The 25,177-nt window shown below is 48.6% G+C and overlaps 1 protein-coding gene across 1 annotated transcript in view; it reads right to left on the reverse strand.

The window, feature by feature from the left end:
• Positions 1–5,310: 5,310 nt before the first annotated feature.
• Positions 5,311–25,177, reverse strand: part of MAP2K6 (mitogen-activated protein kinase kinase 6) — a 54,423-nt gene continuing 34,556 nt past the window's right edge. Inside the window, exons 8-12 of the mRNA XM_054221426.1 lie at positions 25,011–25,138; positions 24,217–24,294; positions 23,299–23,438; positions 20,397–20,442; positions 5,311–16,955 (exon numbers count right to left, since the gene is read on the reverse strand). Coding sequence (XP_054077401.1) covers positions 16,878–16,955; positions 20,397–20,442; positions 23,299–23,438; positions 24,217–24,294; positions 25,011–25,138 — 470 coding nt within the window. The 3' untranslated portion in view covers positions 5,311–16,877. The remainder of the gene's footprint in view (positions 16,956–20,396; positions 20,443–23,298; positions 23,439–24,216; positions 24,295–25,010; positions 25,139–25,177) is intronic.

Genomic DNA, 25,177 nt, shown 5'->3' on the forward strand with positions numbered 1-25,177 from the left:
TAATGGCTGCATTATACCGTCCCCTTAAGCACTGCCTGGTGGGCCAGGAAAACACTGGGTTTACAAGAGTTAAGGACTGGGGGCTGGGAGTTAATTGACATCTTCCATCTTCACATGATCTCAGGTGGATACTTTATTTTTTTGTCTGAGGAGGTTTATTTTCCTCCAGACTGATTGGATGAATTGTGTTCCCAGAGATCAGAGAGTTCAGATGGCAGAGGATCCTCTTACCAGAAGATGAAAGCCAATATAATCAACTGCACAACTTCAAAACATGCAGCTTGTTCTTGTTGGCTGAGCCTAAGTTTTCCCTGCAGAGAAGCTGTCGACAATGATTTGATATCAATCCAGTAACAATCCCTGGTTTCTAATAATAATTTGCACTTCAGTAGAAATGTTCATGTGAGGCTCTGAGAACATTTAGCAGATGGTCATTAGCGAAGCTCCCCAGTTCTCCTGCAAGGAAGAGATAACAATTATTAGCCTTGTTTTACAGATGGTGACACTGAGGTGAGGCACTGAAAGGTGAAATAACTCTCCTAATTTTCCATAATGAGCCAGTGGCAACAGATCTATGAATGAAACCCAGGCAGCCTGCTGCGATTACTCCACAAACCCCACATCCTTATCTCTTACAGGAAAACGTGGTCAAAGAGGTGAGCCTGGAAAGCAAAGAGCGAATGACTCAAAGGCAGGATTCATGACACATTTCTGGAAATAAGGAATTAGGTCTGGGTCAATAAATAACTGGAAAACCAGGGGGACGCAATCCGAGAGGCATGTGAAATGAGGATGGATGGAAAAGAAAGAAGATAATGGAAGGGAGGGGAAGGAAAACACAGAGTAGCTCTGACTTTTTATTTCCACTCTTGGTTTCAATCAGCGTTGTAAAATTAAAGGTTAGGGCTCTGAAAGAAAGAAGAAAGCGAGCTCCATCTCCTCCCATGGGGATACATCTACTGGGTGAGGCTTCAAACGCGAACTGCCGATAACAAACCCTTCCTCCTCACGTGTCCCATGGCGTGTCACCCTGCAGCGAAGTGCCGGCCGTGGTGCTGCCGGGGGACATTGGTGGTGTTTTGGGTGCCGCGGAGACCTGCCTCTCCCTGGGCAGAGCAGGGAAACTGGGATGGAGCTCTTGGGGATGCCGGCTCTGCCCAACAGCATCCCCACGCCATCAACCACCAAAAGAGCCAGGTGGTGGCAGGGCTGGAGAGAGCTCAGCCCCTCTTTCCTCGGCCGGCAGCAGCTGGGCAGTAGGTCAGCCGCGGAGCAGCAGGTGTGCGGACGGGGGCTTTGGGGACTAATTTTAGCTTTCAGTTACACTGTCTTTTCCTTTCTCACCCAGAACGTCTGGACTGCTCATACTGATGGACTGGCTGATACTACAAACCGCCTCGCTAACATCGCACATACGCGACGAGGGGAACGCAGCCCAACTAGCTGGCCCAGCGGTGGAGTTTATAAAACAGCCAAATGGAAGCCAAAAGACTTGAGTTTAATCCCTCCAGTTAAGTCATCTAGATTCCTTCTCGCCACCAGCCATCTGATCTCAATCAACAAATCTTGGCCTTCATCTCCTAACCTAGCCGAGAGTCGCAATGCTGAGGCCTGAAGTAATCTGCATGCAAAATGCTTTAGTAATGATTCCTTCAAGAGGGATTTTTTTTATTATTATTATTTCCCAAAAGCACTCTAATGTGAAAGCGGTAGGCAAACAAGAAAGGTGTCTTAGTAATGTTTGCCATTAATAATTTGTTAACGCTCTGTAATGTCCTTCCATCTTTTTTCGATACCTACAGTTAATAGAAGCATATTGAAAAGACCTATTCATGTGAGTATGTTAAAACCAATCATTGGGTATTAAAATGGGATGCTTTTTAAAGACCGAAAATACTTCTGATTTGGCTGTTCCTCTCTTAACATTAGTAGGATTTGGCAAGCAAAGGAAACAGAATTAAACACCTGTATCTTTAACATCAGCGAACTGCACCGCCTCTAGATGCAAGGTATTCCTAAGAAACCCTGCCATGAATTGCTTTCAGCATCCTGTCATGCACTGCCAGCACCACAGCGCCAGAGAGCCAGAACTGCACCCAAAAGTGCGTTGGAGTGGTAAAATGTGGCTTTGTAGCGGGAAACATCAGGGTAATTGGCGAGAGCAGAAATGATGTCTGCACTGGCAAGGTCAAAGATACCCCGTGTAAAACCACAGCCATGGACACAGACACGGACGCTGCTACAGGAAGGAGCGAGCGCTCACCAGCAGCTGCCCAGCATGAAAATTGGGATGGGGATTTCGGAGTGCTTCGTTTGGCATATTTGCATTTTGGAAGCAAAGATTCCTGCACACCCAGAGGAGAACCCAAATGGGAGGAGGAAGAAGACGGAGGAGGGGAGCAGTGTGCTGCTGTGCTCGGGCTAACTATGATCCCATTTTTCATGATCCAGAGAAGGTGGCAGAGCAGCTCACACCGGGGAAGAGTGTGTGTCACCTCAGATACTCTTATTTCCATGTCCCATTTTATAAAACCCAATTGCTAAATTTCACGTGCCTTGTCACAGCCACAAGGCAACCGAGCAGCAGTGGAGCCGACCTGCAGAGCAAGAACTGTGCTGGAACAGGTACTGCCACCTGGAAAAAAGCAGCTTCTTCAAATCCTTGGTCTATAGTCGTGGACATCTGCCACCATGGAGAAGTATTAGGAAAATGCCATTTGTCAGGCCAAAGTAAAAGCCACAAATCAAAGTTGGATTGTAGACATTCAAGGCTATCTTTAGCAAGAACGCAAATTGTTTGTGCATTTGATTTTTCCTTATCATCTCTTTCCAGTTCCAGCAAGCGCCACATACATAGAAAATGAGGACACTCTCACGGGCCAAGGCACTTTCCACAAGGGCAGGGATATTTCTCTCCGAGCGCTACTTGCTGTGCCAGGGGATCGCTCTTGTGCCATGTGAAGAGAAAATAATCCACAAAACTGTGCGTGTATCCGCAAGCGCACAACTGCTGGGGAAAGGCACCTCAGCAGCCACCTCCTTCTAGCCTTGAGGATTTCAGGAAGGCTCCAGTAGCAAATTTATCGCCATTATTAGTACAGAAACCCCAAGGCCAAATCCCTCCTCTTGCATGGGTGCAAGACCAAAAGGCAGGAGTTCCTGCCTCACAAATGCTGCAGTTTGTGGGAAACGGGTGTTGTTCTTTTTTAACTCAATTCCATGAGACTGCTGCTGCTGGAAGGCACTTGGGACCCCACTCCGGCTTAATTTGCATTTCTCTGAGAGAAAGTTTCACCTCTGGTGCGGTCAGAGTGGACTAAGATGGGTATCTGCAACTTCTTGGCAACCCATTGCCAACGCAACGTTGATCCTACAAGTCAGATCCAGCGTGAACAACTCAGTCTGGGGAAAGTAACCCAAAAAAGGACTGTATAAGAGATGCTTTAGCCTGGACATGTTGAAATATTGTCTTGCACAGGGCTGGAGTTCCTGTTCGGCTGTGAGGACTTCAGCTTTCATTCTTCTTCTTTTCCTCATTTCAGTGTGACGTTAGTTGCGATAATGCAGGACATTATTTTGCAATTTCATTTTCTGCCCATACATGAAATAGTATATAGTAGGCAAGGGAGAGAGAGGGAACAAGAGCTGCCATTTCGCCAACCAAAATAATTGTGTTACAAAGCTCAGCACGGCTTATGCTATTGTGCCGTGTTCAACCAAACTCCATCCCAAAGGTGCATACGTTTCTCCAGACTATTTGAGGGGCTGGCAGCTGCTTCAGTACACTTACTCCTTCTTAGTTATTTTTTTTTCATCTTGTGGCTTTTAAAATTGATGAGAGGCTGAAGGCAAGAACTGATGCATTGTAGATGACAACAAAAGAGGCTCCATAAAATTGCTTTTGGCATCTCGTGTGCGTTCTGTCTACATCTTATAAATTACTGCTGCATTTCAGCGATAAAAATAGTTTTGTATTTGGAATTGATTACAGTGAGATAAAGCTCTAATAAAAAAAAAAGTACCGATGCATAAATATTCTGAGCATACAAGGGTAATTCGATTTGATAAAATAAAAGTATGGCTCTTAATTTCTTCCTTTTAAACAGAACACAAATACCCACACACACACATACCACCGTGCAGATAGAACTTCGGCAGCTGTTTTGCTGAGGATTCCCAGAAACGGTTATGTGCCTCTTGCAACTCTTCTCTTCAGGCATTTTTATGGCGATCTCCGTATCACCGGCATTCCCATCACCGACGCCGGGTGACGTTGCCCCTGCAATCTGCGAGCCTTCAGCCCAGGCCACTGCCCTTTCTTCTAGGCGACAAACATTGACTCCTTTCCTGTGCCCTTAAAGGTTATTTTATTAACTGGGCTATTTTTGTTTAGTTCATTCCTTAGCGCATCAACTCTGCAACTAGTGCTTTTGCCTTAACTGGAACTGCAGGATCAGCAGAGGGAGCTGATATATTATTTTCAGCAATCCTAATATAAATGGGAGCGTAATTTTATTTACACGAGAAAGAGGGAAATAGCGATTCATGTTTCAGTATGACCCAGACCAGCATGCTTTCCTCAAGCAAAATGCTATTTGGCTCAGCCTAATAAATTAAGGGTGAAAATTGGCTTTGCATCATGACAAATGCACAGCCCAATCATTAACCTTTGAAGAAATGCAAGGCTTAATTGCAAATAATAGCGATGGGGCTGGCAGTGGAAGAGAGTTGGATCCAGGACCCGGTGAAAGACAGAGCAAAGCCCCACGTGCGTTTCCCAGCCGGTGCAGGGGCTGACAGCTGCACAAAACCCACTGCTCGCTGCAGTGACAGCGGGGCAAGGTGCTGAGCGAGCCCCCGGGCTCCCAACCCCAACAGCGCGGCGTCAGCCCCGAGACTCGCTCCCCCAGGCAATGCTGGGCTTGGAGGCTGTGTCCCTCAAACCCCCCCCGGCCCCACTGGATTTTGAGAGGGGCAGGAAGGCGGCTGCTCTGGTTGCACCAGCCCTGCCAGAGCCCCGGCGGGAGCGGGGGCTCGAGGCTTTGATGTGGGCTGGACGGGATGCGGACACGTCTGCTCCCGCCAGCCACGCCAGCCGAAGCGCAGAAAGAAAAACCAACGGCAGAAAGACCGACAGTTACTTCTGTGGAGCAGCCTGAGCACTCCCGAGTTTTCAGTAACGTACGATGAGCTGTTACAAGCAAGACGATCCTTAAAAACCTTCCGTATGAACAGCAAAAACAGCACAAAGTGTGTCCCCAACAGCTGGCAGTACTTCCACTGGGAAAATACAGGTAGACTGACAGCACGTTACTTTTAAATTTCATTTATTTATTTCTGTGTACATTTTTCTTAATTTGACTGACATACCATTGCTATAAAGATGCCCTGCTCTTTTAATATTTAATCCAAGACCACTAGTTCAAGTGTGGTTATGAAAAGTCACGGCAAACATATGACTGGAAAGAGGTGGTTGGTTTTGACTTCCAGGCAGTTGTTTGAAGCATTTCAGAGATGCACACAATATCCAGCAGAACACACGCACACACAGTGCCGAGTTTAACAAACACACACACGCGCGCGCACACACACACACATCTGGAAAACGGTTACAGTGGTTGAAGTTTCAAAAAGGTGTACTGTCCCCTTCTCTCAGCAGCAGTGATAAACCTTTGGATATCCTGAGAAATAAAACCAAAGCATAGTAAAGAAGATTAACTTATTCCATCAGCAAGGTCAGGGTTTGGTTTTTTTTTCAAGTTAAATATATTCTCCCAATCTAATTTTTTTTCTGGATGAAGAGAGCGGAGGGAAAGGATCTGGGGCAGTCGGGGTTAAAGAATACCAGTTCAATTGTTCCACCAATATCCTTAATCCAGTACAACACGGATCCTAAAAGCATCTGGTTAAAACAACAACATTAAATAAAAGCCTGTCTAACATTACGCACGTGGTCCTGCTGTCAGTCTCCTACTATTTATCATCTTCCTAGTACGAGGAACGGCTTTGAGATGAATGAAGAGAACACGGGTTAAGAGAAGTGTTTCAGACGGAGTGGCCGTGGAGCCACACGCGTGGGCAGCCGGGCGACCACTGAAGCACTCTGGAGGGCAGGGGGGACCCTCTGAACTTTGCAATATCTGACTGACTCCAGTGTGAAATTTCGCCCGCTTGCAGACAGAAAGAGGAGCTCGGAGCGATGGTTTGTCACGGCATGGGGTGGCACTGCCTCCTTGCCACTGGCTCTGCCCCGCTACAGACCCTGGGCAAAGCCTGAGGGGACCGTGACCAGCACTGACAAGAACCCAGGTGCCATCTCACAAGGAGGACAGCGCTTCATTCCTTTTAAACGTATCACTAGTAAGTGTTCCCAAGAACTGGCCAAGGCAGGGAGGGTATTTCTCAGAGCCTCCTATCTCTGGACCAACCCACCCTCCCCCAGAGTTGTGATGCGGGGTCTTGCTTTAGGATGTGGACAGTTTTGAACCTGATGAGGACGGAGTTTTCTCAACAAGGCTAAAAATCAAAAGTCGCTCATATTGCATTGTCCTGCCTTTTCATCTAACGCTACCTTTTCCATTCCTGCCCTCGATGGGAACCCCAGTGCTTTTCCTGCCAAGGCGCGGTGCTCCCGGGAGCTGCCCTGTGCCACGCGCTCCCTGGCTGCCAGAGGGGTTGTGTGAGGTTATGGGCTGCGAAGGAGCCATGAGCGCTGCGGAGGAAACAGGCCAGCAAAGACTTAAGACAACAAAAAACAAACACGAAGCAATTAAAAGAAGGATGGGAGATGTGGTCTGATGTACTTTTGCCAAGAAATAAATATTTTACGTTGCCTTTTTTAAAAACACTCGCATTGTGTTTTTTAGATCTCCAAAATGGTGGACTTATTCACTCCACCCACCCATGCACAACACGTGCGCGCACACACACACATCCTAATGCACATACGTTTCCAGCTTTGCGGAGCTACTGGATTTTCTTTGAGACAAGTTTCTTGTGCATTTTGACAATTTACTTTGAGACAAGTTATTTGCAAGAAGGCAAAGTTCATGCATGGCTTTGACAGCTCCACTTTCTCATAAATGGTATTTGAAAAGCAGAAAGCAAACGAGGGCCAAAGCTCCATTTAAAGTTCACCTCAGATGCCTGAAAAGCATTTATACCCACATCCTTCTGAGGTCCCTGCTTTATGAACTTCTAATGAATTCCACATTCTGCTACCCAACATTTCTTATACATAGGGGGAAGAAAAAACAAACCAGAAAACCAATGCAAGCTGTTTGAAAACAGATGCACCACAGCATTCTTTATCAGAGAGGCTGGGGAGGCCTTGGAGGCAGCAGAGCCGCAGCAAGGCACCTTTGCAAAGAGGGGAAGGGGAATAAAACGAACAAAAAACTGGTTTTGAGCCCCCCAGTCCTGCTTGTCTAACACCGGTCACGCTGTGGGATTTCCCCTCAACGTCTCTTACAGAGCAAGAAGCAGCTGTTCGTTAGCTGTTCCATCATTTCTGGAGGCCAAATGTCCTCCATACCCAGAGGAGACATTTGGCCAGAGGGTGCCTGGTGGCCCTCAGCCCCGCTTCGAAGCAATCCTGGCAACCCCAGCTCTCACTGGCTCAATGGCTGAAGGAAAACTCCGTGTAGATTTGATACAGAAAAGCCTGGCATGAGACTTGGACAAACCAAGTCCATCACAAACCAGATTTTCAGGTCATTTTTTATCGTTTTCTCAGAACTACAGGGCGCTTTTGGTTAACGATGTTGTGGCACAGAGCGTGTTCACCAGTTGAACCGAACCCTGATGCTAGTCAATCCCCTCTTGCAGGATCAATTACAACTCAACTGGTGCTTTTCGTATTAAAAACAAAAGAGTGGGCAGGTTTATTCAGAAACCCCCAAGACATTTAAAGAAAATTCAAAAAATGCCATTTTTAAAAAAAGATTCCTTGCGGCCATCCCTAATTCTAGAGCAAACCAGGTCACTAAAGGAAAATCTAAATTCCTATAAATATAATTCAAAATAATAGTTAACCATGTACTGCCATTCGCCATCCCAGCTGTGAGGAGATACTACAGTGATCCCATATGGCTCGAGGGCAGGCTGGGAGACGCCTTCAGCACATCTTGGATAGTACCAGAAATGGATAAATAATAAATAATAAGAACATGAGAAGGAATAATCAGCCTTCCACATGTGAGGAAAAGCAGAGACTTTCACAGTTATAAAACAAATGATGTTACTGTAAAAAAAATAATCCTAAAGGACTAAATCCTAAAAATAAGGACTTGCATTACAGCAGGTTGGAAAGCCGCCTCTTTTCTGACATGTTTGAAACACACCGGTACTTTCCTGTGCCCTCTTCAACACCAGCAGACCACTGGGAAGTGGTTGCTTTTCCATTGCGCTCATATCTTTTTTATTTTTTCTAGCTGAAAGTATGTAGAAATATCCTTGTTACAAATTTACCACCTTCTCAAGAACAAGCAGATTTTGCACCATAAGACAGAAACTCTAGAAATTTCATATATTTTGGTGCTAAACATGGATCTTTGCCAATAAAATCGTAATTCCCTAAATTGAAGACTTCGGGCATTTTTAGACAGCTATTTTTTTCTACGAGAAATGACAAGATTTACTCCAACACACTTCCAGTTTGCAAGAAACTACATCCATCAGCTTTCCCCCAACATATTGCTATTAAAAAATCAACGCAAAATTCCAACTCTTTTGTATGTTGTGACTATTCCCAGCAGCCCCGCTGGCGCGGTGACAGCTGTCACCCAGCACAATCCGCTCGATTCACAATTACGGAGGAGACAAAATGGTGGCAGAGCTCTGGAAATTCACTTCATACCTAGATGGTAGAGGAAATGTTTGCAGCCAAATCCTGGTTTTGGCAATACCGTATTTTGAACCAGGCTTTTTTTCTGCCTGTAGAGCCCCAGTCTGCCAGAAGCCCACCAAACGGTACGGTCCATGCTATTAGATATTTATGCAAGACTCAACTAAATCTGGGCTAAATGTGGACAGAGAGCTCTGCAGCTGCACCTGTATATGTGAAAATTTGATCCTGACTTAACAGCTACGCCAGAGACTGTAATTTATCTTTAAATACACCTTTTTGGCTCTTACAAGGCACTTAATCTACATCTCTTCACTCTGGCTGCGTAAATCAAGGACACCTGGCCCTTCCTGACTTTTCACAGTATCCGTCCTGAAAAAAAACATACAACGGGGATGAGAAATACCAAAGGCTTTCAGATATTGTTCCTGGACACTCTGAGATGGCTGAGGGTTCTTTAGTAGAGGAAAAAAACAAGCCGTGGCAGGACCCGATACCTCCATTGCACCACGCCTGGGGAAACTGTATCTACCTATGTTTTTGGAAGCCGTGGCACGCTTGCCGCCAGACTGCTCTTTCCAGCCATCAGACGTTGGCCGCCTCTTACTCTAGCACTTATCTCCATCTGCCTTCTGCCGCAATTTGGTTCATACCCTTGCGTGACGGGTCACGGTGTTTTGGAAAGACCATGGTCTCATCTCTTATTTTCTCGAAAAGAATAATAATCCGGGGTAAAACCTGACTGAATTGGGATAAACCCTGAGCTGGCCTGAATTTTTCCTTTAAGAGAAACCAAACAGAAACTTTCCTGATTGGTTCAGTAATAGTTGGGGTGTGTTTACTCTTTATTTAAAAATTACACTATTTTGAGTTTCCTGGATTTAGCTGGGCCCAAAAGCGAAAGTAACATATCAAAATACCCTGAAATAAACTTCTAGAAGGGTTTTCAGGTCTGGCTAAAACCACACAGCTTTGGAAATTGCCGGAAGACGTCTGATCTTTTGAGATTTCCATCTCTATTTCCAGAGCGTTTAAGGCGCTTCCAAGCTTTTCCCAGCTTATCCTCGCGGTACCTCGCAGCTGCTGGACTTTTGCCCCATCGTTTAGACAAACCCAAGAGCCTTTCGAGGAAGGAAACGCGGCCAGTCCTGCAGCCCGGCTGCCGGCAAGAGCGAGCCACCTTGGAGTGAGCCTGCTGCAACTCCAGGGCTGCTCCACGTCCAGGAAGGGATTTGTAATGTGAAGGAGAAGCTCTCGCTTCGGCTGGATACCTGCAGGGCAGCAAGGCTCTGGCTGCAGCTTCCCGCGAAGCAGGCACCGGATAACAGACAGGCAGCTCCTTCCTCTCCCAACGCGCTCGGCGGAGAGCTGGCTGGACGCCCCTCTACCTTGCCTTCCCTCTGACCAACCGCCTAGAAAAAAGGCTGTTAGTAAAATCCCAGACAGCAAAATACAAAATGTAAAGGTGACTGAGACGTAAGGTGTCGATGGAGGCGAAGAGCTTTCTAGCAACGCAGGAGTGCACTAAAGGAGGCCGTGTAATAAACGTCATGCGGCCAAAATTGTTCCCGGCGGAACAGCACTGGCCGGCTGCGTGGGCCCCTGAAGAATTCATTTATCCCTGTGGCCTGTAAATTAGGTATTTCCACCATTAGGCTAGTTAAAGACCACCATAAAATGTTTACCCTCCTCTTCCTCAGCTACAGAGGCCTTCCCCGTGCTCTCCCCATCGTTTAAGTCTGACCCCTGTATCTCACTGACGAGCTCAGCAGGAGAAGCAGCAATGCACAAGACCACGTAGCAGGCAACAAGCATCAGCTCGCTTGCAGTTTTTCCCTGTGGGTTTCTTTTGCGTTTTAGATTTTGTTTCTCTTGCTGGAAGTGGGGATGCAGTGGCAATCTGGGACTTGTAAGCAAACCCACTACCTTCAAATCCGGGCCTGAAGAAGTACGTGGCAGGAGAAAGAGGAGACAGGCTGCTCTCACCTACTCAATCGAGTCTGGCTGTCTCTTTTGCCCTCTCTTTTTGCTCAAGCCTTCCCCAACAACTCCAGACCTTCCTTGGCAGAGTGGATTGACACCAGCCACCTAAGAGAGGACTCACTTTGTCCCTATGCCATTAAAACCACCACTGCAGTTTACTGCACTTTCTTTATAGTCCTCTTCATTTATACAGCACGCGAACCCGTGTCCAGACCTTTGGCACCACCACCTCCTAGCTGTGTCTAAACGCATCTGCAAACGCATAAAAGCTGAGATTCAGTTGAGCTTTTTCTGGCCCTCTTTATTAACAAAATCAACTGCTTCTATGGTGTGGGGTTATGAGAAGGAGCAGCGTCCTTTCAACCTGCAACACAGCTGCCTACCGCACAGAAAGCATCTCTTCCAGCCACGGTCCAGAGCGAATCGCACTGCACTGCAGAGCTCTGGCCTGCCAGAGCACATGTCAAATTTCATACTATCCATCTGCTCCAGTAAAGGCTGAGTTGAAATATTAATTAGGAGATCTGATCCCTTCTCACCAGAAACAATCTGGATTTTATAGCTCAGCCAGAGGCCAGCGAAGCAGACAAAGCTCTGTGATACATCCTTTGCTGCTGGTTAACGGCTTTCAAGGAAACAACCAACTTGGGGGAAGGACACAGACTGTAAAACACGTGGACATCTGGTCTGTTTTGTCCACCCTTCATCTCCCCCATGTTCAACCCCCACCTCCTGAGTGCATGTTCAGAACAGAGAGAGACGACTCCTCTAACATAAACAGCTATAATATGGCAATAAAGATTAATGAGTAAAACTTGCCATTTTATGTATAATCCGTGGGGATTTACAATCATTAATCTTTATTAGTGTGTAATAACTGTTTAGACATTAAGGACAGATTCTCAGCTGGACAAAACTGGCCTTATTCCAGCCAAGCCAATGGAGCAATGCCAGTTTACACCCTCCATGACCCCAGCTCTAAATGAGACCCATCCCCATCTGTAGGAATCGTATCACTAGCAGTATTTCCCCAACAGCAGGGGCAGACTGTGAAGGCAACTATTTGTCTTTCTCTGTATCCGAAAAAGAGAGCTGCATGTGTCCAGGAAGCTCAACAATAGACATGTCAATAAACATGAGGAAATTCAATGAAAAAGCAACAGCAACAAAAGGAACCCCAAGGAGCAGGGAAGTGGATGATTTTTGAGGCAAGACTATAAGATCTGGTTTGGCAGGAGTGTAACTAAGAGGGATGTAGCAATCTTTGGCATGTGAAAGAGTGAAAGCACCAAGACGGGCTCCCAGAGTTCCTCTAAGAGGAACAAGATGGAAGAGAAAAAAAAGAGCATCTTGGCTGACTTTTCTGAGAGAGGAGTTTGGGTTTTGTTTTTAATAAAAAGAGGTCTATTAAACAAGGGAGCTGGTGGGAAACTTGTCTGAACTACATCAGACCAGCCACTAAAGCAACGCTGCATTGGCCGAGCAGGATTTCCTCTTCCAAAATGTCTAGGAAAGAAGGGAAATGTGCAGGTACATGCTTACCTTGCAGCAAACATGGAGGAATCCCAGCTAAGGCTGTCCATGCCAGTGTCTTTGCCTTTGGCGGCAGGCACTGCTCCGCTGCACGGGCGAAGGGCCGGGCAGCCCCTTCCCACCAAGACAAGGTGCAGGTAGCACCCACCCCACAGGCGCACGGCCACCTCCCGCTGCACCTGCTGAACAACCCGGAGCTCAACTGCAGGTCTTTTTTTTAGAGCTTTTTCTGAGCATTGACCCACCAACTGCCTCCTCCATCCCAGAAGGAAGGCCAGCTGCCTCCAGCAATGGTGTTCCCACCTCTTTAAAAGTCAGAAGTGCCTCCTTCCTCACCAGTAAACCCAACAAAAGTCAGGAAAAATGCAGAAATACAGTACATAGATACCTGTGTAAAGTATTGTACACCTGGAAAAACTCCAGAAAAGATGGGCATTTCACCCACTGCAGCAGCACGAACCTGGTGTTTAAAACCAGTAACCAGCAAATGCCCCCCAACTCCTCCTTCAGGTTTAAGAGACCAGTGAGGACCCCAAAAATAGCTTTCCTGCTACACTGACACTTCAAGAGCTTTATGATGGCAAGGCCTCAAGCGTCCAGGAGGCTGCAGGAACACCACGAGCTGTATGGTGGAGGAGAAAAAGAGGATGAACATCATGCCCTGGTGGTCCCCCACTGCCCGCGACGCATCTTTCACGCAGCCCAAAACCACTGCCTGTGGCAGAGTGCAGTGGCCCTCCCTGCCTCGCAAATGCCTGGAATTAATTCACGGAGCTGGTCCAGGTCACAGCTCCGTGCTGAGCTCGGAACAGCTTTTCTCTCCTCCCCACTCCCTGGTGTGTCTCTGGTTTGTTTCAGGGTCTACGGCACAAGACCTGCTACTTTCGCAGTTTAAAAATCCCAGTTCAGAACAATCTAACAGGCTGCTGAGAATCCTATGCAGTCTGCAAACAAAAGAGCTTTTTGAAGAACAGCTTTAAGCCTCAACACCTTGGCTGTTCAGGGGCCACGGTTGTTGGGAAAGGCTTAACGTCCCAGGGACCATGCCTGTCCTAGGCAACCCTGTGCTCATGTTACAGCCAAGCAAAGTTCTGAGCACTGACCAAAGGCTTTTCATCTTCACAGAGGTTACAATCAAATGAAAGAGAAAAGAGTCTGATTTTCATCTTGTAGCCCAGCATGTTTTCAGAGCTTTTAAGCACACAGGAGTCCCTGGCCCTCCTCCTTGCACCGAAGCCATCAGCTCATGCTTCTCTCTAAGAAAATCCTGGTGCAGGCCAAGCTTTCTGTCCACATGTGCCACGAGGGATGCAGAGACAGACAGACAGACAGACAGACAGACGGACAGCCTCCACATTTCTCTCCTGCCATACCTACCTTCCGCAGTGCTGATCACTCCGATCACTGTTTTCATTCACACTGGCCATACGGATTCACACTTTGGGCTGACGCAAATGACTTTTAAAGGAACAAATCATAGAGAATGAGGAGGGAAGTGATTTGTTGCATGCCCTATTGTAATGTCATTAAAACAAAGGGATTAGACGGCCCAAGCACTCCAAGAGCAAAAAGCATAAAAGAAAGCACTCAGCATGTAGTGTCGAGGCATGTAGGAATCCTTTTAGAGGGTTACTAGTTGCAGACAACACTGACATTAATTTTCTATTGGAAAACGCTGGTGACATTAATATCTGCTATTAATACTGAACTTTGACAGTATCTCATAAATTCAACCTGTCAATTACAATGGCACTGAAATAAAGGTGCTCTGAGGTCAAGGAGATGTGGTGTCCAAATGAGACTTATATTCCAGGAGGAAAGCGGCAAAAACAATCTTTAACAAAAGCATCAGATCCATATGTAGGAAAACCAAAGGGTGGTTTTAAATGTCATGTTTTTCAAAGCGAGAATTGATGCTGGAACCAAGTCTATAAACTGGCTGGCTGGACTTTTAGCTGCAGCTGAGGACAATCAATCAAAACAGCTCTGTGACTCTGAGAAAGTGAGAGAGAGAAAACACACACATACACCATGGAATATGAGAGGGCAGATTATGAGCCATGCGAGGCCTCTTAAAATTACACTGCGAAGTAAAACATCCTTGTGTTTCATCCGCAACAAAATGTAACCTGAAAGGTTCCCCTCGACACAACGCGGAATACAGAGTTTATCGTTACCGAGGGCTGGGCAGGCTTGTGAAACGTGGGCTGAGGAAGGGGAAACTCTTCCTAAAGTCTGCACGACCCACAAGCTCTTTGCAGCAAGGAAACCCCCTGCAAACCCTCCTCAAGCCACCCTGCTCTGCAGCCGACGGGCACAAGGATCAACAAATCCCCATGCGCAATGTTTCCCTACCTCTTTCGATCCTGGCCCCAGGGCAGAGCTACACAATTTGGGGTTCACAGCCACTTCTGCAGGCACTGCCAGCCACAGCTGTGGTGGTGATGGTGGCAGCCCAGGCACTGGTGGTTTCTACATGCACCTCTTCAAAGTGGTTGGCATGTCCCTAGCACAAGATGTACCACTGTTTGGGAACCCCTGTTCTAAATACTGCCTTCCCCATCAGCCCTTCCAAGGGATCGCTTCCCAAACAGATGCTCAGGCTAGTCCAGAAGCCCAACCTGCACCAACAAAGACTGGACTCACTAAACTGGGAGAGAAAAGATTGGATCCCAGGCTGAATTACATCCTGCACAACTTAAATATTGCAGAGCAAGGCATGCTTCTAGTTGGGATTTGACTCTGAGAGTCAAAGCGATGCAACGGATGAGGAAGGGAAGCATGTGGAGGAGCACAAGGCACATGTGCACGCTCCGGCGCAGCTGCATGCACGGGCATTCTCCTTTGCGGGGCCGGGGGAAGGAGGCACGGGCAAAAGCAAAGGACCCCATAGCCAAGTGAGGCAGCTATGCAGGTTTGGCTCAGTCAAACCAGCGTCAATCTGGAGCCAGTGGCCTTGCTCCAGACTCACAGCAACACCTTGCAGTGCACGGTGTCCTCTTTCTCTAGACAGTAACCATGTTACCTAAAAGCGGCGTGATCTGCCGTCTTCCTCTCCCACCCTGGCAGGCCCCGCACTCCTGCCCTTGGCTAGCAGCTTTTCTCTGAGGACCCTGCCAACAGCAACGAGCTCCTGGTACGGGTGGGCTGTGGTTTCCCTGCGTGGTTTCCAGGCTGCAGCTCTGGTGGGGGACACCTGCAGCCCATGCTGGAGCCCAGTGCTCCTGGCTGCCTTCAGCATCCCGACCAGAGCTGGACACGGCCCAAACCGCATGCCGGCACAGGCTCCAGGGGAGCTCGCTAGCACTCCCAAAGTCTGTGGGCAAGCACAGAGGGATTGCTGCCGAGGCAGTGCCGAGAGCCCTGGAAACTCACACTGAGATATCCCATTTTTCCCAGATGTCATGCTATGCAGACTGTTATCCTTTCTCATCTGGAGAAGGAAAGAGGAACTCCCTTTTAGACCCAAAGCAGCTCATCCCCAGTCTAAGAGAGCCCCAGACGCTGCAATGCTGCTGGGCTCGCGGGCAGGTGGGGACTGACCACTGCAGCCTCCTCCTGATCTTTGTGCAACTTATCTGACAATCTACTGCCCTCTGGGGCTTTTGTCCCAGACACTAAACTAGAAATCTATTCCCACTCCAGACCTCATTACCCGCCCGATATAGCAGAGTAAGTCAGTGGGACACAGGGCAGGGGCCTTCCCCAGGCAGGAGCTGGCAGTGCCCACAGGCGGCAGGCTGGCGGGGACACGCCGGCCGGACTCGAAGCGTGGTGTCCGGAGAAGGGGCAACCTCGCAGGATGCTGGGGCCTCCCTCCCTTACAGTGATGCTTCCTCGCACACTGAGAAAGCAGCTCGAGTAGCTGAGCTGAGATCCTTGTTTATAAATTCTTTTTATGATGCACATTAAATATTTTCCACAACACAGACACTTCTTCTCGTCTTTCTCTTTTCCTTTGACACCGTTTCCCCAGCAAAGCCCTACAACTATTGCTTGCTGTGGCCTCATTTAGCATCATCATCGTCACCACGCATTCATCCTCATATAAAACAGAAATCTATTCCATCAAGCACTTAACATAAATATTAAAATAATGGAAGGGACAAAATATAAATCTACATACAACTTCATGACTACCATAGCACCTATTACCATGACAAAGCAAATTCTGGTTCACGGGGAAGGGAAAGGGGATGAGGACAAAGTTAGGAAGAGGGACTTCGACTGTCATTAAATATGTAAATCACTCTTTTAAATTTTTTTTTGTTTTGTTTTTGTTTTAAGGTTACCAACCTTATTAAAATTCATTTCACTAACCAGCTCGTTCTATGTCACTATGGATACCAAAGAACCCTTTTAAAAACTTCAGCGAGGCAGGGGTTTCTCGGAATAAAAACAAAACAAAACAAAACACGGCGACTTTCTGTTGGTGCTTTCATGACAAGTCCTGCCACGCGCCCCTCCCCTGCACCCACCAGTCCACAGAAGGGCAATTCATTTACAAGTCCAGTTCTCAGTCTCCCAGGATGAGTTTGACAAAAGAGGCGACGTCTGTCTCTTTGGATTCGTGCAGGGTGAAGAAAGGATGTTGCTGGGAAAGAAAAGAGAGAACAAATAGAAAAATTTATTATTCACAATGCTAAGGACCAAACTGAGAACCTTTTCAGACGATCTTCTAGGCAGTGAAAAGGATTTTGTCGCTATCATCATAATATTGGGCTTTGCATGTTTTGCAGCTGAGGCGAGTCAGGGAGCCCCAGGGGCCACTTCACGAAGGCTGCGGATTTGTGCTGCCCTCTTGGATTCCCTCTAAACCCTGCCCTGGCTGGGCTGCTCTCGAAGCAAGGGAAAGTATTAAAAAACACTGCCTCCATCTCTAGCACATCGTGCCCTTCGGCACACGCTGGCTCGCCGCTCTGCGGTGCCCAGGGAGGAGACGTGCTCCTCCTGAGACGGTGGTTACCCACCCCGCCGCACGCCAGCTCCAACGGGAGCAAGGAAAACCTTGCAGGAAGGCTGACTGCAGTGTGTTTTCCCTCAGCTTCCTGCTTTATCTGTGTATTTACCCTCTGGTGACTTTTGAGTCTCATTTCTTCCCTGCAATTGCTCATACTCCCAGCAGGAGATGGCTACTTTACCCCTAACCACCGCAAAGAGGAAAGCCATCCCGGCTGGAAAGCCATCCGCAGCTGTATGTTTAACTACTTAATCGTGACCAACATGGGAAGACATCCTGCCAGAAAATCTTGCCTACATTTCAGCACAAACAGAAAAATATGTGTAAGGAGAAAAAAACACAACCAAATGCCCCCAGACAGCAAGAGCAAAGCCCCTCTCTGCTTGTACCAGTGACTCAGTTTTCTACCAGGGGCTGCAACACATCAACTGAGATCAGCCAGCTTCCACCTGAATTCACCAACAACTGTCTGACACCCACTGTCCTGGCAGTTAATTGTATTTATTTGTATGAAGGGTGTCACAGAGAACCAAAAGGCAGCTGGGGCCCTGCGGGGCTCACAGGTGACCTCCACTCTGGGCAAAATGCAGGCTGGGGGAGCTTGGTTTGATTCCCGGCCCTCTCATTTCAGGCCAGGTTTTTAAAGACAATTTGGGGTTTCCAGGGTTTTTCAAAGCTGCCCCTCAACTCAGTCTCCGAGCATTGCCCATTTCAATGATCTTTAATGGCAGTGGCCAACTGGAGGGAGAAGAGCAAAGAAAAGAGACTTTCCAAGGTGGGCTTGAGTGGAAAGTTATCCAGTGAATAAAAAGCGGCAGTTCTGAGCAGCCGGGAAGCAACCCAAAGACACACCAGCAAGGAAGAGGAAGCACAATTATGTGGGAAACAGAGCTGAAATGGGTTGAGGCAAGGATCCAGATATAATTTAAGGTCTCCCTAGGTCAGACAGTCATGGGAATTGAAGTGTCCTGAATAACTCTCGGTGAGATGGCCCAAATGGCCTGCTGTGTTATTATCCCAGTGTGATGCCACTGCTTTCACATCCCAGCTAAATCGCACCCAAAGCAGAGCTACTGCAGCCTGGAAGCACCCGCAAGCGTGACATGGGCAGCAGTGGTGGCCTCCAGCCCCGTCTATCACTGAACCCAACCCCTTTGCAATGACTGAGTCTGGTTATAGCACAAAACAGCCCGTGCCAGGTGGGATGTGCTCCATGCAATTCGCAGACCACCGGTCCTGCAGTAGTTTCATGCTCCACTTCACCTGGGGAAGTGGGTTTTAAAATGAAATTAAGCATCCGTATCAGTTTTCCTGATGCTCAAGATAGCACAGAGTCATATTTTCCATGAGAAACCTCAATTCCACAGGAAAGCAAGGGAGCAGTCTTGGTCTACATGACAAGTCCAATCCAGTACCGCAACTTAATGCCATAAGAGAGAGAGGAGGGAGAAAAAAAACCCAACAAAACAGCAACCCTCAACCACAGGACCTCACAACATTCATGTCAGCCATAAAATACCACAGCATTGAGATACTCTGGAGAGGTGATCCAAGAACCTAATTCAATAGAAATGCACTCGCTTGCCAATGGGTATTAATGCTGCAACAGACGGAGCTGCTCTGGTGAACCTTTTTGATAAAAGGCCATTTGGCAAACTTCAGAATTTCACTTTAAATATATACGTATTTATCCAATAATAAAAAAAAAAAAAAAAAGAAAAAAAAAGCCATAAACCTCGGGCCTCCCTTTGTTTGAAACCAGTATTTGGGCAAACTGTGTATAAATCAGATCTATATATAGTCTAATTGCATTACAGGGTCCAGCAAGAAATGGCACAGGAATTATTCATTGCTTACAACTCAGGTTCAAAAGGTACATGGATTTCCAGCATGTCTTGCAGCTAGAGAGCACTTTAAACCCTGGCACCTTCACACCACAGAGGTCCTAACGCTTCCAAGCAGGCAGCGTGAGGCAGCACTGAGGCTGACTCCTGGATGGCATAATGCAAGTCCTACAAGTTATGGCGCAGGAGATACCAATGCCTGAGGAAATTCTCCAGCAGTTTCTACCCTTAACCCAGAAGATCTTGCCGGTGACACCGGACAGGGGTGGGCACGGAGGGATGGGCAAGCATTTGGGTCAGGATCTTCAGAAATAACAAAGTTAGGCACCTTCCTGCCTTTAGCAAGCTGTGAATCAGGTGCGAATAAAAAAGGGATTAGATGCTCATGGGAGTGAAACACTGACTTCCTAAGCTCACCTGCTTTTTGCCGGCTATTTGGAGCACCAGGATCAATACCAGAAAGTCAAGAGAGAGAGAAGCCATGAAGCTGTGGAGCCCTAGCAGAAATATCTCACCACAGACCCTGTTCTTGCCAGCTCTAGCCCAGAGCTCTGGCCGAGTATACACCAGTGTCTGCACTGCTGGGAGTTCCTCACCAGTTAACTGCATCTGACCTCAAAGCTCTGCACTGCCTTGCATTTCGCTCCTCGTAAGCCTTTATCAGCATTTTCTTCCTTAGTTAATTCCTCTGTCCTAGACATGCTCACAGCAAACAGTCTCTAAGCAGCAGATGAAATTCAATAACCGGAATTATTAGTCACAGAGTTGTCTCTGTCCTTAACATCCAGAAATTACTCTGTCCAAAAAGTCTCCTCTCCAAGTCACCATGACAGTAAAGCCTTACAGACCGCTCAGCTCCTGCAGCCCATGTGGAGCATCCATAGTGCATGCATTTCACCGAGGTGTCTGAAGCCACCACACAAACCCAAGAAGATGATTTTATTCTCACTAACAGCTTCATTCTTCTGCCTTAGCAAATTTGTTAACTGCTTTTACATATTTTTCACCTTGATCTCACTGGAATAGCACCTGAACGACATTTCAAAGGGCATCTCTGATTTGCAGTCACCCTTCCAAGACCCTGAAGAGCCATGATTCTCACATCTGTTATGAAAATAGAGATGCTAAGTATCCCAAATCTCCAGTCAGTATTGGAAACCCTGTCCTCAGCACCTCATTGTGACCCATCTCAGCTCTGAACCAATACACTGCTTAAAGCAGGCACACTCACCATAAGCTCTGGGTATGTTGGCCGTTCTTTGGAATTCTTCTTCAAGCTTAAATGAAAAAAAAAAGAAGAAAAAATTTAAAAGTTATATTCTGTATGCAATTTAAGCAAGCCTATAAAATCATACCATGACAGAAGCAAGGTTTCAAGTCCCCGTAGAGTAAGTTCAACAACTCATCCGTATGTTAAGCTTAGGTCTTGAGGACACCTACAGCCAACACAGCCTGCAGATGGGCCCCATATGGTACAGAGTGCCAGGTACACACGAGTCCAGTGAGCTCAGTCAAGGTCAAACAAGAGATCTGGAGACACCATATATACCAGTCAACACCCTGCCTGTTGCTGGGGGCCAGGTACAATTGGTTTTTTGGGTACTATCCAGTAGGCCAGCGACCAAGGGAATGGATACAGCCTCCAACCTCTGATTGGGAGCAGGGACCGGGTGGTTCTGAAGCACGTGTACAACTATTTGTTTATCACCATGCTGTTATCAGCGGGGACGGTTACATGGGACATCCTTTTTTTCTCCTCTCCTACAACAGATGGCTCTGGAGGGTTGTAGCTGGAAGTTATTTCGGTTTCCCTCCAGCAGAAAATAGCTTTTAAAAGACAGGACGTAATCTCTACTCACTTCCTGACAGTGTATTTAGGGGAAAGACACTTGGAGCAACTTGAAAAGATCTTCGCACACGTACACGTCGGTGGCGGGGAAAAGGTGTCACACTGAGCAAAACAAAAGTGAGAACCTCGGCGATGATAAGTCGCTCCTCTGCTGGGATTTGACGGAGCCCAGAGGAAGCGGAGGACACACACTGAATAGATATTTCCTGCTTGCTGTGTGTAGCGGGCTCATGTTTAGTGTCATGTTGTGAATGAACAGAGGAACCTAGTAACGATACGTGCCAATATTGACGACCTGAAGGTACGGGATGTGTCACATCCTCTGAGCTCAAAAGCAGCCCAAGCTGAGATGCTAAGGTGAATTTGAAGGTTAGGTGTGTCCAGAAGCAGGATTTGGGTATAATCCTCCTAATTTAGACTCTCTACAAACAAAAACCTTGTTCCCAGGTTACTAATACCAGGAAATCTGGTGACAAGTTACTGAAATCAATGTAAATCTTCAGGAATTAAGAGCCATATTTGGATCTGATCCTGACTCAGACATCCCAGGGGCTACAGGTAATCAGACTTTCGCTGCCCGAGGCAGCAGATGGTGTGATTCACTCTGTGACCTGAATCTGAGAAAGGCCTAAGCCAGGGCAGTCTCAATACACCGAACTGATGTGACCTGGTTCGGTGTCAGAAGAAATTCTCAGACTCCAACAGCACAAAACTAGTACAACCTGCAGCCAAAGCTCACTTTTCCAAGTCCATGCCACTCCACTGGCAAAGAGAGGAACTGCCATGTGCTCCCCAAAGCATGAGTTCTAAAGACCTGAGTGCTGCTCAGCAGGGTCACTCTTCTCACTGCAACCATCATGAACGGCTGTGGATACCTTACTCCCACATCAGCCCACAGCTAGAGCTGCAAGACGTCGTGCTCGCAAAAGCAGAATATTCAGTGGGGAACAACAGCCTGCCTGGCACAAACAGGCAACTTTGCAATAACAAGTAGCGAGCCAGCAGCATGGGAGAAAGGCAGCCAGTCCAAAATCTCAGCGTGGGCCTTGCAAAAATGGTGGGCATTTTGTGAGAGGGTTTTTCCAAGCCAGCTCCCACCTCTGACAGACACAGAACAGTGTGGGCACGGGCAGGTATTCCCCAGCGCAGGTCGGTAAAGGCGTGCAGCTGAATCACAAAGACCTCAAAAACATGTTTGAACAAGACTCCGAAGAATCTGAGTGTTGGTACTTAAAGTCCCCGGGCAGGAGTAGCTGATAATCCCCTTCCTGGGTCACAACAGAGCCGGCCGGGCTCCAGGCCCTGACGCTGGCAGCTCGGGAACAGTCTCACATTTCTGTATTTGTCGATCTGCCGTCCTTTCTTGGCTACCACGCAAACCCACCATCCACCTGCCAAGTTGGCAAGCGGCGGATGGCACTGCAGCGCCTGGAAAATAAAAACGCCTCCCAGGCGGTTTCCAGGGAAGCTGGAGGGAGAAGCAGTCAGGAGCCGCGGGGCCGCCGCCAGCTCTCTTTGAACCATACGCTGAGGGCAGCTGCGAGTCTCCTCGGGCGCGGGGAGAGCCTGCGCTTTTATGCAGCTCTCGCAACCTCCAGACAGCGCGCATCTGCTCCAACCCTTTTCCTACACCACAGCCAAACTCTCCCACTGCTTCCAGCTCCGAGTCACATGGAAAGCAGCACAGCAGCCGGAGGGCCCCGGTAGCAGGACGGCTGCCGAGGGGGGCCATCGCGGGGTGAACTCTGCATCCTCCCTCCCCTCAGAGCCGTGTCTCCCCCGGGAGCGTGAGGCAGGAGGAGGCAGCCATGAGGGGACGTGAGGGCCTGGCGGAGCTGCCTGCCTGCACCTGCCCATGCTGCGGGCCCGGCCATGGACACCCTGTGCTGTTGATGTCGGGATGGAGAAAGCTTCCTAAATCCCTTCCTCCTGTGTGTCCCCCCAAAATGACTAAGCTTGTTCCTCGCCACCTCAAGCGGGAAAGACCCCCACAACTGCCATCATCAAAGGGTGTGCCTTGCCTGCACAGCGCCAGGCCCCAGCCCAGCCCTCATGGCTCCATGAAGCCATGAAGGCCCAAAAAGGGAATGTTTTGTTCAAAAATTTGAGTTGTACCCCAAAGAATTTGGGTTGTACCCCAGAGAATTTGAGTTGTATCCCTGCACCTGTGGGGATGCAGGAGGCTGCTGGTGCCTGCCCCCCTCAGCCTCCCCACAGCATGGCGGAGGCGAGCAGGGCCGGGATGAGCGGGACCAGGGCAAGTGGGGCCGAGGGAGTATTTTACCATTGCGAGGTAAAATCGACAAACTCCGCCGAGAATTTCTCTGCCGGGAGCTGCGGCGACGGCTCCTCCACCACCTGCTTGAGCTGCTGGAAGGGCGTCCCCCAGGAGTCGTAGGGAAAGCGCAGGATGGCCAGCTCGATCTGGGGAGACAGAGCCCGCGCCTCAAGCACTGGGGGGCTGACACCCCACGGCTCACCCTCCCGCCCCACAGATTTCAGATTCCTCTGTGCCCACCCAAGGGTTTGTTTTTTGAGGCCCCGCATAAATAAGCGGCATTTCCTCACCCCACCTGGCCACGACGTCTTGCTTCACCTCCCCCAGCAAAAGGGACAGGCCTGAGAAGACCCACCAGTCTCCACACTCAGTCCTCTGTTACCCTCGTGTTAGACAGTGCTTGGGAAAGGTTAGAAGTTAAAAAACAACCCCATGTTGCAAAGGGTAACTGTGCTATAAAACGACTCTGTGAGCAGATGGATTCTGCCTAAACGTTGTGTGGGAGAAGCCACACATCCCTCCTCTTCTGAGGGGGACTTTGCTAATTGCTGAGTGCTCGGAGTATTTTTTTTTTCATGCTTGAAATACAACCTCCTTCAAGGCGACAGACGTGCGGTGCCGGACGCCCTCGCCTTAGCCCATGCTGCCATCTCCCGGCAGCCCACGGCCACCGCAGCGGGGTGGTCCCCACCAGGCTGGCACCCCACCAACGCCTCTGAAGACAGCAAGGAGTTGACAAAGCAGCTCCATCCTCCTTCCCTTCAACTCTGTGGCATGCTCCCCGCTACCTTCAGACCTATATTCCCATTCCTATCCCACCACCTTCCCAGGGAACCAGTGTCAGGGGGTCTATGGGGAGGAAAATGAATCCACGAGCAACTCTCAACCCTCCCGGCATCGCTGCGAGCCCTCAGGTCACCCTACCATTGTGATCCCCAGGCTCCAGATGTCGGATTTGACGCTGTACCCCTTCTGGTTCAGCTCCGGGTTAATTCTTTCCGGCTGTGAACAGAGACAAAGGCGGTTGAGGAACAGGGATCACCCCAGTGCAATGCCCACACCCAGGGCTCACTGACCTCAAAGGGGTCTTCCATGGTGGCAGGCCAGGACCACTTAGCCCAGTGGCTTGCTGCCTTGGTTGTCATGGGGCCAGATCTGGTCCCACACCCTTGCCAGCAAAGGCAAGCAGTGAAATGGGTCATCAGAAGCAGATGGTACCTCCACAAAGGATTGGGGTGGTGGAGCTGACCCAGCACATCTGGCACGTAATGGGTCACAAGCTCCAATTCTCCAGGGCCGTTTTCACCCTGTGCAAGTGCTCCACAGAGAGTGAATCCTGAACAGCAGCTCTTGGGAGGAGTCTGAAGGACCCACTCCCTGGGGACTGTTTTTCCTCCCAGATGGAAAGTACTATTGTCCCCACAGGGCAAACAGCAAAAATGCAACATGGTGCAATTGCAGAGCCTTCCCCAAGGTCACCGGGAGGTGATAAGGCAGCAGGAAGCTGTGCCCAGGAGATCTAATCTGACCCATGAGATCCGTCTCCCCTCTCTGCCCCTTTACAAGTAACTTCAGGGATACGTCTTCCAAAACAAGTCCCCAGGACACATGCCGGAGGCTGATCCTTCCCCCTTTAGGATGACCTGACGCCCAGGCTCATGTTCCTCTGGCTGTCCTGCAGCGGCTTTCACACGCAGCTTCTCTGCAGCTCAACTTACAGCCATGTAGGGTTTGCATCCTGCATCCATGGTTTTAGCAACCGAGTCAACGAGGTAACCGCTAATTCCAAAATCGCACATTTTCACCTGCCCCTGCGTATTGATCAACACGTTAGAGGGCTTTACATCTGCAAGAAGGAACACATACCACAGTCACTGTCACAGTC

This window comes from Rissa tridactyla, chromosome 15, assembly GCF_028500815.1.
Source record: "Rissa tridactyla isolate bRisTri1 chromosome 15, bRisTri1.patW.cur.20221130, whole genome shotgun sequence".
Lineage (NCBI taxonomy): Eukaryota > Metazoa > Chordata > Aves > Charadriiformes > Laridae > Rissa > Rissa tridactyla.